Source organism: Amblyraja radiata, chromosome 2 (genome assembly GCF_010909765.2).
Source record: "Amblyraja radiata isolate CabotCenter1 chromosome 2, sAmbRad1.1.pri, whole genome shotgun sequence".
Classification (NCBI taxonomy): Eukaryota; Metazoa; Chordata; class Chondrichthyes; order Rajiformes; family Rajidae; genus Amblyraja; species Amblyraja radiata.
This window is the reverse complement of record NC_045957.1, coordinates 83,625,615-83,645,168: the sequence shown is the minus strand read 5'-3', so window position 1 is coordinate 83,645,168 and position 19,554 is coordinate 83,625,615. Positions and strand designations below refer to the sequence as shown.

Genomic DNA, 19,554 nt, shown 5'->3' with positions numbered 1-19,554 from the left:
AGCATTTAACCTCTGTTTCTGAAATAAGCCCCATTTAGGACACACATAAACAATGAACAATGTTTTTAACTTTGTATTGACAATGTACTTTTTTTTTTCAGGCTACCATTGCAAACTACATTTCATTTGAATGGCTTACCGTCCATATTGTTTAAAGAGTCAGTCACACATTGTTTGGTCTGGACTTGCACATTAAAACAGACTAGACCAGGTACGACGAGGATGCTTTCTTCCCTGAAGGATAATTGTGAACCGGGTAAGCTTTTATGACATCCAACAGGTTTGCAATGATCACTACTAATGATTTTAAATTCCAAATTATACACTGGATTTAAATTCCACATCTGAATTTGTGGGATTTGAACTCAGAATTTGGGATTGTTTCGACAGTAATTAATCCACTGCATTTTCACCATTCCTTTGCCATATAAAGACCTGAAACTACTGTTTATCAAAATAAACATCGGAACAAATTTAGGTACTCCAACATTGTCCTCTGCTTTGTTTGCCAGAGGTGAGCAGTGCAATCTCATTGCATCTCTTCAGGGTTCTGTTATGCATCATTATTCACTATTCCATTCACTGAGACAACAGATGTAGACTGGACGAGGCCTTTCTTATCATCTTTCTTCCTGCATTTGTTTCTGATGAACATGTAGATTGCGACACCGGGTATGCATAAACTGGGCACTCCAGCCAGAAGTAGAATGATCACACTCACCCAACTAGGATATTCCACCACAGAAAGCTGTGGGAAATTTTCCTGGTGAGGAATAAAGAAAGATACATCTATTAGTTATAAAGGAAAAGCATACAATCTTACAGTGACCGTATTTTCAGAAATATTCTACTAAAATTCTGATCACGATCATTAGTAAATATGATCTAATATGATTAACAAAGTCATCCGTGAATTCTCTGAGCAATTGTTCTCCTAGAAACAAAGGTTAAAAGGGAAAAATAAAAACTCTCAGACAGTTGTATAAAATTACCCAGTAAGAGTATTAGATGTGTAGTATTCTGCTAAGAATGATGAATGATGAAGGACAGTTTAGACTCATAAAGCTCGGCCCACTAATTTATCAAAGTCAAATCGTTGTTTGTGATAAAAGACGAAACACTGTGCCTGGAATGCATAGTGGAGGCAGATATAATGGTGGGATTTGAGAAGCTTTTAGATAGGCACGTGAATATGTAGAGTATGGAGGGATATGGATTACATGGCATCGTGTTTGGCACGGACATGGTGGGACGAAGGGCATGTTCTTGTGCTGTACTGTTCTATGTTCTATGTTCACAGCAGCCAAACACCTGGGCTTGTATCAGTGGACAATGAGGATGAAGAGCAGGAACTATGATGGCATCAAAGGGCACCAGTGAGCCAGATATGATTGCAATAGTGGGAGGGAGATGAAGGGGGTTCTCGAAAGACAAAGGCCTCTCACATCTATGAGCTCCAGCACTGCAGCTGGAAGAGGAATAATCTAGTCCGTTGATTTAAGAAAGTGCATTTGTCCCAGGCTAACTATCAGATGAGAGTTTGTGCACAATAACAATCGGCCAAGTTAGAGATCTGTGAGCGGTACAGTCTAAGTGATATGGAAATTGTGCAGATATTTTGTGAGAGTGGTAAGTGTATCGTTTATATTAGTTTAGGACAGGAAGGACAGTAAGGTCCTATTCCTACAAAGTACCTCATACTTTAGGACTTATGTATGATGCATATATTTTCCTTTAAAATCATGTCAGTGACACAAATTAGACACATGCACTTTTCATTTCTCACCTATCAATACACGGAGCAAGAAATTCTGACTCTCTCTGACCTCGGGTACCTCTCTAGTGCCTCTCCCAATCATGTTTCTCATTGGTAACCTTCAATGCTCTTTTTGCCTATTTCTCTGTGATGGCCTCAAAAGGCACCTGTGAGAGATTGCAATAGTGGGAGGGAGACGAAGGGGGTTCTCGAAAGACAAAGGCCTCTCACATAACGTCAGTTTAAATCGCTATTTGCGGTATGGCAAATTTTATGTGTGACATACCAAAGAGAGAGCTAACACAAACAAACTGCTGGTGGAACTCAGACACAAGGAACTGGATTCTTGCTTAGAACACAAATTCTGGAGCAGCTCAGCAAGTCAGGCAGCATCTCTGGAGGACATGGATAGGCAACACTTTGTGTGTTTCAAGAGCCCCTTTCTCTCTCCCACCATTGCACTTTGTGGTCTATGCTGAAGAAACCTAACAGCACTACAATCTCTAGGAAGAAGCATGGAGAGACCTGACATGTTGTAGGTATATTATAACTCAGTATATATGACATCAAGTATCTGAGGCTATTCCACCCCTTCTATTTGTGCAATAGAACAAGGAGCAGGACATGATATTAATAAACATTGCTCAATATTTTCTTAATAGTTTACTTACATAAGATGGATCCCAAGTGATGTATGTTAGATTCTCAGTCACTTTTATTACAAAATAAAAACAGAATATAACCAGCATTATGAGGGGGCTGATATATCTCCAAGTAACTTGCCAGAAGATATTTGGCTTATGACCAATCATCCATTCAATATCGTTGTTGAATCTGTCAAGTAGTGGGTACAATTATGTAGGTACACAGCTGCACGTATAGAATAAGAGGTTTGTATATTTAACAATATCTAGCACGAGGGTCATAGCCAGTACATTTCATGATCACTATGTTCTTCTCCATGTGGATAAATTATTGGATATTTTTGTTGTAAGGCATCATAGATTATCTGCAGTTTAACTGCAGGTACTATCACAACTTTTAAGAAACATAGGATAGGATAGGTTTGGAGGTATTTGGGCCAAACGCAGGCAGGTGGGACTATATTGATGGGACATGTCGGTCGGTGAGGACAAGTTGGGCCGAAGGGTCTGTTTCCACGGTGTATGACTCTATGACTCTAACTGTCAAGCCAAACATTTGTTGAATTATATTTAATTTACATCATGAGAGATACTGGTACCTCAGCAGCCTAGGAAGATGACAAAGATAAAATGGTTCAGCCGAAACTCAGCTGATATCCGGCTACTCATTTAATTTTAACCTTTCTAAAGCACCTTTCCCACAAAGCAGGCGTTAAAATAGACTAAAATGCACACTCATTTGCACATGTAAGGTGAACTTTGAGAGTAGCATATCTTTACGTGCATGAACCGAGGAACTTCAATAGATTTCTTTGTTGGAAAGAAATAGATACATTCCAAAGGTTGCTGTGGACTTTAACAACATGGAGCTCGCGGTCCCTGGTTAGCGACTGACCAGGAGCTCCAAGCCGCGGGAACTTCAACCGTCCCGACGCGGGAGTTACGATCGCCCTGACGTGGGAGCTTCGATCGCTGCCTGCGGGAGCTTCAATTGCACTGACTGCGGATGGTTCGACTCTCCCGACCGTGGGAGAAAAGGAGCAAAGAAGATAAGACTTTATTGCCTTCCATCAGAGTGGGGAATGGGGAGGAGCCGCTGTGGTGAATTCTTATGCCAAATTTTTATGTACTTGTGTGTCTTGTTGCTTTTTTGGTATGGCTGTATGGCAAACCACATTCCTCGTAAGTTGCAAAACATACTTGGCTAATAAATTACCATTATGATTATGATTATGAACCTCGTTCCCTCTCTAATGCACTTGAATATTGCTCCTCAAAATAGAAGTCAGAGAAATTATAAATCTCTAAATAAATCTGATCTACTGTATAACAAATTATTTTCCCAGTGTTAACCACATAGAAATATCATGAATCCATTTATGCATCAATAATTAGTACTATAACAACACTTACATTTGGACAGGTCAATGGATAGGAAAGGTTTAGCGTGATATGGGGCAATCATGGGCTGATGGTACTAGTGTCGATGGAGCATTTCTGTCAGCATGGGCAAGTTGGGCCGAAGGGCCTATTTCTGTGCCATATGTCTCTATGATTCAAATTACAAAATCACCAAGTGACTTCTCAATAAAATATATCTCTTGGTCCTAAAATTCTAGGAAGAAAAAGACTGACCCAAATCCAGAATTAATTCCAGCATGACCCTAATCTTCCATATTGTTTGTTGTAGAAATTTTGAAAATTGTAAGGAAGATGAGTAGTTTGTAATGTATTTAACCCAAGAACTTGCATACTGAGGAAGCATGATGGGAAAAATGACCAATATATGGAATCTAAGAACACGACTCAGGCAATAAATAGATTTATCATGTTAGGAAGGAACTGCAGATGCTGGTTTACACCGAGGATAGACACAAAATACTGGAATAACTCAACGGGCCAGGCAGCTAATCGAGGGGGGAGGTATAGGGACAGGTGTTGCATTTCCTGCGGTGCAGGAATGGACGAGTTAACCAGGGAGTTGCGGAGGGAACGGTCTCTGTGGAAAGCGAAAAGAGGTGGGGATGGGAAGATATGGCTAGTGGTGGGATCCTGTTGGAGGTGGCGTAAATGTCAGAGAATTCAGTGCTGTAGGCGATGGCTGATGGGGTGAAAGGTGAGGACTAGGATGACTGTCTCTGTTGCGTAATTAGGGGGACTCTATCCCTGTTGCTCCCTTCTGTTTCTTGATTTTACCGTCTCCATCACAGGAGATAGACTATCGACTGACATCTATTATAAACCTACTGACTACCAAAGCTATCCAGACTACATTTCTTTACACCCTGCTTCCTGCAAAGACTGCACCTGCACCTAACCTGTCCAATCCTTTAAGAATTTTATATATTTCTATAAGATCCCCTCTCATTCTTCTAAATTCCAGTGAATATAATATTGGAGAGGAATCTTCAGGATAAGATATACTCGTATTTGGAACAGGGCAGAAGGCATACGGCCTGCTTCTCTTCATTGGCCGTGGCATAGAACATAAGAAGTGTGATGTCACATTCTAACTTCATAAAGCATTGCTATATTGGGGAGTGCAACTCTCTGCAGAAAGGATGGCATTTTGCTGGAGAAGATGCAGAAGAAATTCACCAGAATGTTGCCTAGAAAGGAGCATTTCAGTAATAAGGAGAGACTGGGCAGGCTGGGTTTGTTTACCCTGGAGCCAAGGAAGCTGAGGGAGCTATGTAAAAATTTGAAGGCAATAAACAGGTAGATAGTAAAAATATTTTTCCTCATAGTGTCGATGTTTCAGACATGAGGGCATGGATTTAATGATAGAGGTAGGGAGTTTAGAGGGGAATTAAGGGGGAATGTTTTCACACAGGGTGGCAGAAGCCTGGAGTGTACTGCATGAAGGGGAAGTGGAGTCAGATATTCTGATGAAGATGCATCTGGTCAACTCGTTTAATCGCAAGGGCAAGGAATGTTACTGATCTAATGTGAGTTAATAGAATTACTGTAGGTAGCGACAATGGACGGCATGGACACGGTGGGCCGAATAGCCTGTTTCTGTGCTGTATGACTCTCTCTCTGCCTCTATGACAGAGTGCTTTCAGTCCTTGTGTAAGAAGGAACTGCAGATGCTGGTTTAAACCGAAGATAGACACAAAAAGCTGGAGTAACTCAGCGGGACAGGCAGCATCTCTGGAGAGAAGGAATGGGTGACGTTTCGGGTCGAGACCAGTCCATTCCTCTTCATTAACTGGTGGACAAGGAAAGGGAAAAGTATAAATACTGAATAAAGGGACATACCTTCAGAAAGGAGATGAGGAGGAATTTAGTTGGTCAGAGGGTGGTGAATCTGTGGAATTTATTGCCTCAGATGGCTGTGGAGGCCAAGTCATTGGGTAGTTTTATAGCAGAGATTGACAGGTTTTTTTAGTAAGGGCATCAAAGGTCAAGGGGAGAAGGCAGGAGAATGGGGTTGATAGGTCAGCCATGATTGAATGTTGGAATAGATTTGATGGGCCGAAAGGCCTAATTTTGCTCCTGTGACATATGAACTGAACCAAGTTTCTATCTGGATGGCATCTCCATTCAACACAGAATTACAGTTTCACTCTAAAATCGAATTCAAATAGTGAAAATTGTTACCTGTCGATGCCATAAACGTAGACAACACCCACCATCTCACAGAAAGCGATAATCAGTAGAGGGATGGAACCCGCATAGGTATCAAACAGAGCCAGCCAATAGTTGCCAGAATTTAAGATAAATATGAATGCAAGTAAGAAGCTCACCAGACAAACCAGGCCTGTAAAAGAAACCAGATGCATTTGTTTTACTCAAATTAGTGGAACAGATCGGCAAACCTCTCACCAGATAATGGGAAGAAATATATGAATAAATAAAATCCCTCATCACCATTTCAATCTCTGATAATATGGCTTGCAGAAATAACCTGCACTCAGGATAAACTGGGATTTTGAATGCAGTTAGTCGCATGCTTTGAACCTTAAAGGATTTTTGATCAGATTTAACGCAGTCGGATGCAGTGCAAGGCTCCATCCACTCTGCTCCCACGGCATGCTTCATCGGTAGGGGCATCCGATTGGAAATTGGTGGAGTGTTTTCTGCACAAACCATCCTCATGCCTTTTTGAGTGAGATTGTCAATGGAAGAAAGTATTGTGCTGCAGCGATATGCTTTTCTAGAATGGGATTGATTAATAGAATTCTATTTCACACAGTTCTCTTGCTGAACCTGAGGGGTAACTTTTTCCACACCACAAAGGTGGTGGGTGCATGAAATGAACTGCCAGAGGAGGTAGATACGACAGGTACTATAACACTGTTTAAAATACATTTGGATGGGCACATGGATAGGAAAGGTTTAGAGGGATATGGGCCAAACATAGGGAGATGGGACTAAAATGGATGGGTCATCATGTTTGGCATGGGCGTTGGGCCGAATGGCCCATTTCCAAGCTGTGTGGCTCTATGACTCATGACTCTAAGTACTAAGATTATTTGGTAAATACAGTACATCTAAAAAGAGATAATTGTTTTTCTACCCATGTGCTAACAGTAACACTTAGTCAGTGAGTAAGTGAGTAAGTGCTTACCAGTTACAAGTTCCTTGGGCCACTTCTTTGGCAAGATGCGTAAATCATACAATGGAACCAACACACCTTCTATGTTCCCAAACATTGACGAAAGGCCAAGACAAAATAACATAAGAAAGAACGCGATGGACCAAATGAAAGAGGCAGGCATTTTTGTAATAGCTTCAGTAAAAACGATAAAGGCCAATCCCGTGCCTTCGACCCCCTGCATGAAAGGAGATTTGAAATGATCAATAGGTTTTGGAGCAAACACTAGAACTTAACTCATTAATATGGTTAGACATATTGAACAGTTTCAGCTCAAAGCCCCACAGCCAAATATTGAGCAGCTGCATCTCCATTGTGGTATGTGTGTGCACATGGGCAAAATATTGCTTCTTGCACAGATTACAGAATTAATGTAGATCAATTGGTAACAACAAGTAGTGCCATGTTGCACAGAAATAAAAAATCTTTGCTTCATTTTGAAATATACTAAATTGTTTTGATTTGGAAAATTGTTGAGTGGATTACGTTAATTCCCAATAATACTGTTAGCTTAGGAAGCTTTTAGTTTGGCACAAGAAATGCAAGGCATGGAGGGATATGGATCGTGCAGTCAGGCAGAGGAGACTAGTTTGGGTTGGCTTCAGGTTCGGCACGGATTAGAGAGGACCAAAGGGCCTGTTTCTGTGCTTTTATCTTCTCTTTTTGGTTTAGTTTATAAATACAGCGTGAAAACAAGCCCTTCGGCCCACCGAGTCCACGCCGACCAACGATCACCCATACGCTAGTTCTATTCTACACACTAGGGACAATTTTACAAAGAGCCAATTAACCTACAAACCTGCACATCTTTGGAATGTGGGAGGAAACTGGAGCACCCGGAGAAAACCCACGCGGTTTTAGGGAGAATGTTCAAACTTCAGACAGACTGCACACCGAGGTCAGGATTGAATCCAGGTCTCCGGTGGTACGAGACAGCAATGCTAGCATTGCGCCACTGTGCCACATCTGTTCTATGTTAGATCTGAATCTGTTACGTTAATAATGCTCTCCAATTAATAATGGCTGACTAATAGTTCATGTACATGTAGAACTACATGAAGATATTAACCTATGTAGACTTTTTTTCCCCACGGGTTCTCCGGGACGATCATACTATTATACATGAGTACCACTGGTAGCAAAAAAGAGAAAATAAACAGAGTGCAGAAGGCAGTGTTACAGTTGCAGAGAAAGTTTAGGTTAAATAGTGTGAGGTAAGTTGGAAGATCAGGGATACTGGGATGCATATGGGAGATTCATTCAAGATAACAGCAATAGACAACAGACAATAGACAATAGGTGCAGGAGTAGGCCATTCGGCCCATCGAGTCAGCACCGCCATTCAATGTGATCATGGCTGATTATCCCCAATCAATACCCCGTTCCTGCCTTCTCCCCATATCCCCTGACTCCGCTATCATTAAAAGCCCTATCTAGCTCTCTTGAAAGCATCCAGAGAACCTGCCTCCACTGCCCTCTGAGGCAGAGAATTCCACAGACTCACAACTCTCTGTGAGAAAAAGTGTTTCCTCGTCTCCATTCTAAATGGCTTACCGCTTATTCTTAAACTGTGGACCCTGGTTCTGGACTCCCCCAACTTCGGGAACATGTTTCCTGCCTCTAGCGTGTCCAAACCCTTAACAATCTTACATGTTTCAATAAGATATCCTCTCATCCTTCTAAACTCCAGAGTGTACAAGCCCAGCTGCTCCATTCTCTCAGCATATGACAGTCCCACCATCCCGGGAATTAATGTTGTAAACCTACGCTGCACTCCCTCAATAGCAAGAATATCCTTCTCACTAGGTCTCACTAGGGCCCTCTACAACTGCAGAAGGACCTCTTTGTTCCTATACTCGACTCCTCTTGTTATAAAGGCCAACATGCCATTCGCTTAAATCCCTTCATCCAAATCATTGATGTATATTGTAAATAGCTGCGGTCCCAGCACCGAGCCTTGCGGTACCCCACTAGTCACTGCCTGCCATTCTGAAAGGCACACGTTACATCTTCAAAAAATTCCAGAAGATTAGTCAAGCATGATTTCTCCTTCGTAAATCCATGCTGACTCGAACCGATCCTGTTACTGCTATCCAAATGTGCGGCTATATAATCGACTCCAACATCTTCGCACCACCGATGTCAGGCTAACAGGTCTATAATTCCCTGTTTTCTCTCTCCCGTCTTTCTTAAAAAGTGGGATAAAATTAACTACCCTCCAATCCACAGGAACTGATCCTGAGTCTATAGAACATTGGAAAATTATCACCAATGCATCCACAATGTCTAGAGCCACTTCGTTAAGTACCCTGGGATGCAAACCATCAGGCCCTGGGGATTTATCAGCCTTCAGTCCCATCAGTCTACACAACACCATTCCCTGCCTATTGTGGATTTCCTTCAGTTCCTCCGTCACCCCAGATCCTCTGGTCACTACTATATCAGGAAGATTGTTTGTGTCCTCCTTAGCGAAGATGGATTCAAAGTACTTGTTCAACCCATCTGCCATTTCCTTGTTCCCCATAATAAATTCACCTTTTTCTGTCTTCAAGGGTCCAACTTTGGTCTTACTTAATTTTTTTCTCTGCAAGGAAGAAGCTGTTCTTGAATCTGGCAGTGTATGGGCTCAAGCTTGTACAGTTTAAAGGATAGTTTAAATGAGTAGAATGCAATGGAGGAGGTGTACCTGACGCAGCACTTCCTGCAGGTCACAATGTTTCAAATTCAGCTCATCTACTCTTATTGGGTAGGTACTGTTTAAATGCTGAAATACGTCTGCATAGTTCTCTTGGGTCAAATATTTGTCTGGTATTTCGAAAGCATTGGTCAAACTCATGATATTTCTGCAAAAAGACAAGAAAATGAGACACACAATTCTTTTACAACAGACAGTATCCGGAAATCAGATTTCACTCATCTTGATGCATTGAGGAGTTTAGTGTACCGAAATACAGTTAAAAGCTTTTGTTGTGTGCTAACCAGTCAACGGAAAGATAATGTGGTTAAATTGAGCCGTCTACAGTGTACAGATACATGATAAAGGGAAATAACGTGAATAAAAATGGTGCATCATAATGGCGACATGTTTTGCCCTAATGCATCGATTATCAAATGAAAAATTATTGTAAACTTGGGACCTCCTTCTTTTCCTATTTACAAGCAGTAGAAAGTGATCTGCAACTTTGTAAATGGTAGCTGTTTACTAAGTTACGGATGCCTCACCATTCATACTCTGCCCTCTGCCCATCAAGTCAGTGCTGTTAGGATTCCCTCCTCATATCAAGAAAGAAGGGAGTAAAGGGGGGGATGAGTGGAAGTAAGGGAAGAGGGTAGAAAATAGGGAAAGTTGAAATTGGAACCTAAAAGCTATGACACAGTGGGACAATTATTTCTACTGCTGGATCTCCCACAATCTGCATTCGAAGATTGGGCAACTTACAACCCAGTGGTATGAATATTAACTTCTCTAACTCCAAGTAACCCTTGCTTTCACTCTCTCTCTGTCCCTTCCCCACCCTAGTTCTCCAACTAGTTTCACTGTCCTTCTGATTAATTTTATAGATTTTATGCCTCGTTGGCAGCTTCCCCATAGCTAACAATGTATCATTCTGCATTTCATTGATCATCATCTGCTTTGATCTGTTGTTTTCTCATCTTACCCTTCCATATCTCTAGTCTCCCTCTCCCCTGACTCGACCTGAAATGTCACCCATTCCTTCTTTCCAGAGATGCTGCCTGTCCTGCTGAGTTACTCCAGCATTTTGTGTCTATCTTCAAAGATTACTTTCGGTCACAAACTCAAGAAGACAAGCAAGTTAATTACTCCATAGTAGCCAAAACGGATGCTGTTTAATACACAAAAGGACGAAGTGCTGGAGTAATTCAATGGGTCAGGCAACATCTCCGAACAACATGGATAGGTGACGATTCTGGTCAAGACCCTTCTTCAGACTCATTGTTGGGGAGAGAAGAAAGCTAGAAAAGGTGAGAGGCCAAAGCGTGGCAGGTAATAGGTCGACATAGGCATGGGAGGCAGATGGTTGGAACAAAGGCCAGAGATAAGAACAGAAGGTGTGAGTCAGGTTTGAAGAGTTGTGGATTATGAAGCCAGACAGAGGAAGTAAGGTGGGGGGGGGGGGGGGGGGGGGGGGGGGGGGGGGTAAGAAAGAGTTGAAAATGCTAGAAGAGTCAAATAGGTAGAATCACCTAAAATTGCAGAATTCAATGTTCATATCTTTTGGGTGTAAGCTAGCCAGGCGGAATATGAGATGCTGTTCCACCAGTTTGTGTGCGGCCTCACTCTGGCAAAGGAGGAGACCCCGGGTCAGAAAGATCAGCGAGGGAATGGGAAGGTGGGCAGGGGTTTTGGAATGTGATGTAACACTGCAAAATTATTTTTCTTGCAAAAATATTTGTGCTATTCCCAAATAACTTACTTGTCAAAACAGGCATCAAATTGTTCTGTTGCTCGAAAGCCAATAATGGAATATATTACTGTGGCTGCATATACCGATGTGAAACCATTAATGATGGAGATTAGTACTGCATCTTGCTCACAATTGTTGCTGTGGAAAAGAATTAGACAGCCATTACATATTCATCAATCCAATGGATTGTCATTCACTTATACTTTAGTAATCACATGCAATGCTACTCACTGAACAGAATTATAGCTGGAAAACGATATCAGTCCACCAAAAGCTAAGGAGAAGGAATAGAATACTTGGGCTCCAGCATCCAACCAGGTGGTTGGATTTGCCAGTTCTGTCATCTGTAAGTCAAAGAAAGAGATATATAATTATTTTCACCAAATATGGATTTGACATCGATAACTTTTGGCTTTGTAAAGGGCAAATTGGCCACGTGAAGAAACAGACACCAGAACTTTATTTTGGGCAGCTTACAACTCCGCTGTATGAATATTGATTCCTCTAACTTCAAGTAACCTTTGCTTTCCCTCTCTCTCTGTCCCTCCCCAACCTAGTTCTCCGACTAGTTTCACTGTCCTCCCAATTAATTTTACCGTTTGTATGCCTTGTTGTCACCTTTTCCTCAGCCAACAATGAACAATTCTACGTTTCCTTGATCATCGTCTGCTTTGATCTGTCCTTTTCGCACTTCACATTCTCTTTGTACCTTTCCATATCTCTGGTGTCCCTCTCCCCTGACTCTCAGTCTGAAGAAGGGTTTCGACCGGAAACATCACCCATTTCTTCTCTCCAGAGATACTGCCTGCCCTGTTGAGTTACTTCACTGTCTATCTTCAGTGTCAACCAGCATCTGCAGTTCCTTTCTACATACTTTTGTCTCTGTTGACATTGGGATGGGATGGGGTCACCTTTTGGAAATGTATTAACGTCATATACACGGGAGTCTTTTGAGCAATAAGTGAGACAGAAAAAAATGCAAATAGTTTAGCAGGATGTAAAGATGGAAGGCATTCAAAGGAGGAAGGAAATCAAAGAACGATGGGTTGGTACCAGTGGTGATGGAGGCAGATACGAAAGTACCATTGAAGAGACTTTTAGATAGGCATGCGGATATACAGGGAATAGAGGGAAATGGATCATGTGAAAACAGAGGAGATATGCTTATTTTGGCATTATGTTTGGTGCAGATATTGGGAGCAGAATGACCTGTTCCTGTGCTGTGTTGTTTATACTCCAAGATGCACAAAAAGACCATATAACCAAATGAAATGTTTTGAAGAGAGTGTAGCAATGAGACCCTTGCTGCAACTAGGAGTTGAAGAAAGTTCATAAAGCTGGGCAAATTCTAATTGAAATTTAGGTCTGTTTAATATGAAGTTATATATTATTCGACTAATAATAACCTACATCCAGGTTACGTCATATAAATGTTATGTTACTGAACTAATAATGATCAAAGTTTAAATTTGAGAATATAAACTCAAATAAAATTAAACATGGAAATATAAAGAAAAACATCAGCTAAAAACAAATCAATTGGATTGTTCCAAAAATCGTAGTTGGTCGGGAATATCTCTCAGAAAGGAAACGTATTATTTTGTTTTATATGTGATTCCCGTGCCGCATCTGCCTTTAACCACTATCTTGGTTGAGATCAGCTTTGAGATGTTTTAAACATGGTCATCCCTTCCAACATCAAACTATACATTTTGAGAATTAAAATTACTACCACACTCCCATATTTATTGTTGGTAATAAATAATGTAATAGAAATCACTGACTTATCAAAATCACACAAGAAATGAGAAACAATAAATATTTACATTTGGTGTAAAGAGAAATTTGATGCCATCTACAGATCCTTTTAATGTCAGGCCTCGTATCAAAAAGATTGTAAGTATCAGATAAGGCATGGTAGAAGTAACGTATACGGCCTGCAGGAAACAAGAGAAGATCAAATTAGAACAAACAAGTTAATTTACACACTCTTGCAATTCCTATTAATAAATGCACACATTGAAATCACATATTGTTCACACCAAATTTTAAGCTGCAGTTATATAATAGCTGTGGCTTATAAGTGCGGAATGAGCAATGCATTAACATTTCCATAAAAATATCAGAGATAAAAACAAATGTTTAAGAAGGGACTGCAGAGGCTGGAAAATCGAAGGTAGACAAAAATGCTGGAGAAACTCAGCGGCTGAGGCAGCATCTATGGAGCGAAGGAAATAGGCAACGTTTCGGGTCTAGACCCTTCTTCAGACTGGGCATACCACTGTGCAGTTTGCACCCCAGCGGTATGAACATTGACTTCTCTAATGTCAGGTAGTCCCTACTTTCTCCTCCCCTTCTCAGCTCTCCCTCAGCCCACTAGCTCCACCTCTTCCTTTCTTCATCCAGGCCCCCCCCCCCCCCCACCCTCACATCAGTCTGAAGAAGGGTCCCGACCTGAAACGTTGCCTATTTCCTTCGCTCCATAGATGCTGCCTCGCCCGCTGAGTTTCTCCAGCATTTTTGTTTACCAGAGATAAAACAAATGCATTCTCATCAATAATGCCATAACACTGAGTTTCCAGTAATCAAAGAGGCTCAGAGATAGATTTTGCAGAAGCATGTACATAATTGAGTCAGATGCTTATCAGAAAGGAAACTTAACATTTGGCTATACGTGACTCCAGTGCCATACCTCCCTCTTATCCGTTATCTTGGTTGGGGTCAGCTTTGAGATATTTAAAGCATTGCCATCCCTCCCAACCTCATAGAGCCATTTGATTTTCTATCTAAATGGCGTCAAGTTACTATCTAAATGGCGTAGTTGGGAAAAGGGGAAGTACAACGGGATCTGGGGGTCCTTGTACATCAGTCTATGAAAGTAAGCATGCAGGTACAGCAGGCAGTGAAGAAAGCAAATGGCGTGTTGACCTTTATAACAAGAGGAATCGAATATAGGAGCAAAGAGGTCCTTCTGCAGTTGTACAGTGCCCTAGTGAGACCACATCTGGAGTATTGTGTGCAGTTTTGGTCCCCTAATTTGAGGAAGGACATTCTTACTATTGAGGGAGTGCAGCGTAGGTTTACAAGGTTAATTCCCGGGATGGCGGGACTGTCATATGCTGAGAGAATGGAGCAGCTGGGCTTGTACTCTGGAGTTCAGAAGGATGAGAGGGAATCTAATTTAAACATATAAGATTGTTAAGGGCTTGGACACACTAGAGGCAGGAAACATGTTCCCAATGTTGGGGGAGTCCAGAACCAGGGGCCACAGTTTAAGAATCAGGAGTAAGCCGTTTAGAACGGATACGAGGAAACACTTTTTCTCACAGAGAGTGGTGAGTCTGCGGAATTCTCTGCCTCAGAGGGTGGTGGAGGCAGGTTCTCTGGATGCTTTCAAGAGAGATTTAGATAGGGCTCTTAAAAATAGTGGAGTCAGGGGATATGGGGAGAAAGCAGGAACAGGTACTGATTGGGGATGATCAGCCATGATCACATTGAATGGCGGTGCTGGCTCGAAGGGCCAAATGGCCTACTCCTGCACTTATTGTCTATTGTGTATTGATTTTATAATACACGTGTCATTGAAAACTATAGAATGTAATGGCACTGAAAAAGTTCTCGTACATGGTCCCCCATTATTAAATATTCCAAAGAGCATGAGTGTGATGAAATTGACATGTTCTCCTCAGGACTGTTTAATTACACAGTGAAATGTGTACAATACGGGTAAAATAAATGTGTACAGTACCTTGCCAGTTGTTTCAATGCCTCTAATTGTGCATACATACAGCACCGCCCATGCACAAATAAGACTGAGTAGCAGCCACCACTGGATGGTTCCTGAATCATTGATACCGGTGGAAATATTTAATGTTTCTCTGTACCAATAATAATCTACTGGAGAGCTCCTGACACATTCATCCACATATCCTATCAAAACATAATAGAAAATAGTACTCATCAATACTAATCCTGAAATTATAGTCCTGCAAATAATATTCTTGTCAGTCCTATAAACCAAGCATGCAGATTGTCTCCTTGGTGCAATTTATGTCAAACTATAATCATCGTTAGTTGTGGGTGGAGTACAGAAAATGTCTTGCTAGTGGGAATATAAGGCATTTTGTAAAATCCATCTTTACCTGTACCGTTGGGTGCAAGTGGGCAGCTTTTCCAAGGTAATGGCTCTTGGAATGAATTAAAGATGTACCACATAACCAATGCTATTATGCTGTTGTAATATAAACCCACCAGGAATGAAACCAGCATTGACGCGACACCTGAGAAAACAAGAGTCAATCTAAATTATATGAATGCAGCAAAGCCAACAGGTGAGAAAAATCTATTTCTAAATCAGTATAAAAACTATTTTAAAAATGGAGGGTATAATTACACTGCAATTTATTCAGATCATTGATGAGAATTGTATGCTGGCATTTTAAAAACTATTGACTACATTTTATGTAGAAAGGTGATCCTTTGAATGTGAACAAGATTGTTTGATATTGTGTTTGGAATTTTGAATTTTAATTTCAGGAAGTATATATGTTCTAATGACTCCTGCTAACTGGGGCGCCGCATTGAAGGCAGCCTTTGCCTACAGTCTGTCCGTTTTTTTCCTATCTTTTTTTTATTTTAGTTTGTCTTAAAAGTGTGTTTTGGAGTTTCTTTACTTTTTCTATGTGGGGGAGGGGGGTAGGGTAAGGGGGAAACCGCTTTCCATTCGCTTCCTGGCGAGGACACGACTATTCTCCAAGTCGCGTCCTCGCCCCCCTCCTCGCGGCCTACCAGCTGGATCGGAGCGGCCTTTCATGCCCGGGACCGGACCAAAGCTTCAGCAACGGAGATGCAGCGCTGGATTCACCGTGGATTCACCGCGGAGCGGAGCAATGCCTACCTGGATCGCCGTTTGAAGCTCCGGAGTGCTGGGCCCGCTGTTCCAACATCGTGGAACTGAGGTTTGAAGAGCTCCCAATGCGGGCGGCCCTGACCTCAACATCACGGAGTCCCTGGGACCCTTTGCCGAGGGCCGCCAGCGTGAATCGCCGTCCAGCGCGACCTGTGGACTCCGGGAGCCGCGGACTCTGGTAGGAAGTGGCCGATTCGGAGGTCCAAGCCGCGGAGGTTGTTCCCCCATTTCGACGTCGGAGTTCCACCCTGGCGAGCGGGCCTGAATATCGGGCCACCCCTAGCGACGACTGCGGGGGGCCCCGGAGGCCCCGACCACGTGTGAACATTAAGAACAACAGAGGAAGAGGACTGACTTTGGTGCCTTCCCTCACAGTAGGAAACTTTAATTCTGCTGTGTGGGGATGTTTTATGTTGGACTCCATCGTGTGTTGTGTTCTTTATTTTAATTGTATGGCTGTATGGTGACCACACATTTCACTGTGCCAACTGGCACATGTGACAAATAAATGTATCTTGTATCTTGTGTCTTGTATCTTGTAACTGCTGGGAATGTATGCAGCCCCCACACTAGGGCAGTTTGGGTAACGGAAATTCACTCTTATGGAATTCACAAATCACTAAGATAAAATCTGGGATGAGGAATAAAAATTTGCTGGCAAAATTTACGTGATTAAAAGTAAATAAAAAAGCACAAATGTCTTTCTTTTTGACCTGCATTTCTCGACACATCTGCAATTGATGCAGCTTCTCATTATGGAAAATTGCAAAATGGACAGTTTTGTAGGAACATAACCATTCCCATAACGCAGGGTTGCCTATATATGTATTTATATATAAATACTTACCATGTTTCTCTGAAAATGTCTGTCATTCTGTATTCTACTCCTTATCTGACCTCCCATAATTTTGGCCTTTTGTCTTTTACGCTATATGGAACACCATCTCATCTTCAAACTTTGCGCATTGCTGTCTTCACTACTCAACACTGAATTCTATACTTGTGAATAATCTACCATTCTAGATTTGCGCCTCATATTCTCCCATTCTTATTTTTCTTCGCCTTTCTGTTGTTTCACATTCCATTGATCTTCTCCATTTACAGCTACATCTCTATGAGGCACACATTCTGTTATTCATCAGCTTTCACCATTCAGCTGGGCATGACTCTCACTTGTGTCGTTCCATCCCTCCTCGTCTCCACCCAATCTCTAGCCCTTTCTTTAGGTTCTTCTGCCCCTTCCTCACTGTTTCTGCAACTTTTGGTTTGTTTAATTTCTACCTTTTGTCAGCTGAGGACCACTCGTGTTAACTTTACCTCCCTCTTGCCAATCTGCAGAGTATTTTTTAAATTACTTGCAAATCATTTATTTTTCTAAAATAGCGTTGCTTTTACATGTATCTGCCGAAGGAAGCCCTCGAATGACAGTCGTATCCTGTGGAAAATGTGCTTTAAAGAGGTTGATATTTTCAATCATTTTACTGCATTGGCAATAGGAATGCTCGTCACTTACCCACTCCTTTCAAGTAAGGATGGATAGAACTCCAGACACCCACGCTGCCTCTCCGCAGTCGTTGTCCAATGGCAAACTCCAGATGCAACAGTGGGATGCCCTCCAGCACCAAGAGGATGAGGAATGGAATCATGAATGCACCTGGCAAAGAAGAAACATTTATTGATGCATCACAAACATATGTGCACATCCATAAAACAAAGTGCTGGAGGAACTCAGCTGGTCAGACACAAAAGAGAAACACAAAATGATGGAGTATCTCAGCGGGACTGGCAGCATCTCTGGAGAGAAGGAATAGGAGACCCAAATCAAGACTTCAAGTCAAGAGAGTTTATTGTCATGTGTCCCAGATAGGACATTGAAATTCTTGCTTGCTGAAGCACAACGGAATATAGTAAGCATAAATACAGAACAGTTCAGTGTGTCTGTATAGCATAGACCACACATATACACATAAATAAATGGATAAAGTGCAATAGGCTGTTCAGAGTCTGTTTGTTGGCGAGTTTAATAGCCTGATGGCTGTGGGGAAGAAACTGGTCCTGAACCTGGATGTACCAGATTTCAGGCTCCTGTACCTTCTACCCGATGGTAGCAGAGAGATGAGTGCATGGCCAGGGTGGTGTGGGTCCTTGATGATGTTGGCAGCCTTTTTGAGGCAGCGACTGCGATGGATCCCGTCGATGGTGGGGAGGTCAGAGCCGATGATGGACTGGGCACTGGTCACAACTTTCTGCATTCTTTTCCGCTCCTGGACGCTCAAGTTGGTGAACCAAGCCATGATGCAACCAGTCAGCATGCTCTCTACTGTGCACTTGTAGAATTTCGAGAGAATCCTCTTTGACATACCGACTCTCCGTAATCGTCTCAGGAAGTAGAGGCGCTGATGTGCTTTCTTTATAATTGCTGGGACCAGGAAAGATCTTCGGAAATGTGCACGCCCAGGAATTTGAAGTTCGTGACCTTTTCCACCATTGTCCCGTTGATATAAACAGGATTGTGGGTCCCTATCCTACCCCTTCCAAAGTCCACAACCAGTTCCTCGGTTTTGCTGGTGTTGAGAACCAAGTTAATGTGCTGGCACCATTTGGTAAATCGGTCGATCTCACTTCTATACTCTGACTCATCTCCATCAGTGATTCGTCCCACAACAGTGTTGTCGTCGGTGAACTTGATGATGGAGCTTGCACTATGTCCGGCTATGCAATCATGAGTATAGAGTGAGTACAGCAGAGGGCTGAGCACGCAACCTTGAGGTGCTCCCATGCTGATTGTTATCGAGGATGACACATTTCCACCAATACGGCCAGACTGTGGTCTGTAGATGAGGAGGTCGAGGTTCCAATTGCAGAGGGATGCGCAGAGGCCCAGATCTAAATCTGATGAAAGGTTCTTGAAAAGTCGCCCATTCCTTCTCTCCAGAGATGCTGCCTGTCCCGCTGAGTTACTCCAGCATTTTGTGCTTATCATCTGTAGAGGGAAATGGACAGACAGCATGTTGTGTCAGGACCCTTCATCAGATTGATGGAGTAGGGAGAAGATAGCTGGCAGAAAGTGAAGGGAAGGTGTGGGACAAGACCTGGCAAATGATAGATGTTTTCAGAGAAGGCAGAGTTGACTGGCAGATGTACCAGGTGGGGGTGGAGGTGGCAAATGGAGAAAGCAAAAAGATGCAAATAGTGGGATCTGTTAGGGAAGTAAGGTA

At 42.3% G+C, this 19,554-nt stretch overlaps 1 protein-coding gene across 1 annotated transcript in view; it reads right to left on the bottom strand.

Moving 5' to 3' along the window:
• Positions 1-553: 553 nt before the first annotated feature.
• The window catches only part of slc6a19 (solute carrier family 6 member 19), a 43,699-nt gene continuing 24,698 nt past the window's right edge, over positions 554-19,554 (bottom strand). The window contains exons 2-12 of the mRNA XM_033039624.1: positions 17,850-17,990; positions 15,570-15,707; positions 15,176-15,357; positions 13,254-13,364; positions 11,659-11,771; positions 11,437-11,565; positions 9,687-9,843; positions 6,974-7,178; positions 6,004-6,163; positions 2,428-2,590; positions 554-763 (exon numbers count right to left, since the gene is read on the bottom strand). Coding sequence (XP_032895515.1) covers positions 554-763; positions 2,428-2,590; positions 6,004-6,163; positions 6,974-7,178; positions 9,687-9,843; positions 11,437-11,565; positions 11,659-11,771; positions 13,254-13,364; positions 15,176-15,357; positions 15,570-15,707; positions 17,850-17,990 — 1,709 coding nt within the window. The remainder of the gene's footprint in view (positions 764-2,427; positions 2,591-6,003; positions 6,164-6,973; positions 7,179-9,686; positions 9,844-11,436; positions 11,566-11,658; positions 11,772-13,253; positions 13,365-15,175; positions 15,358-15,569; positions 15,708-17,849; positions 17,991-19,554) is intronic.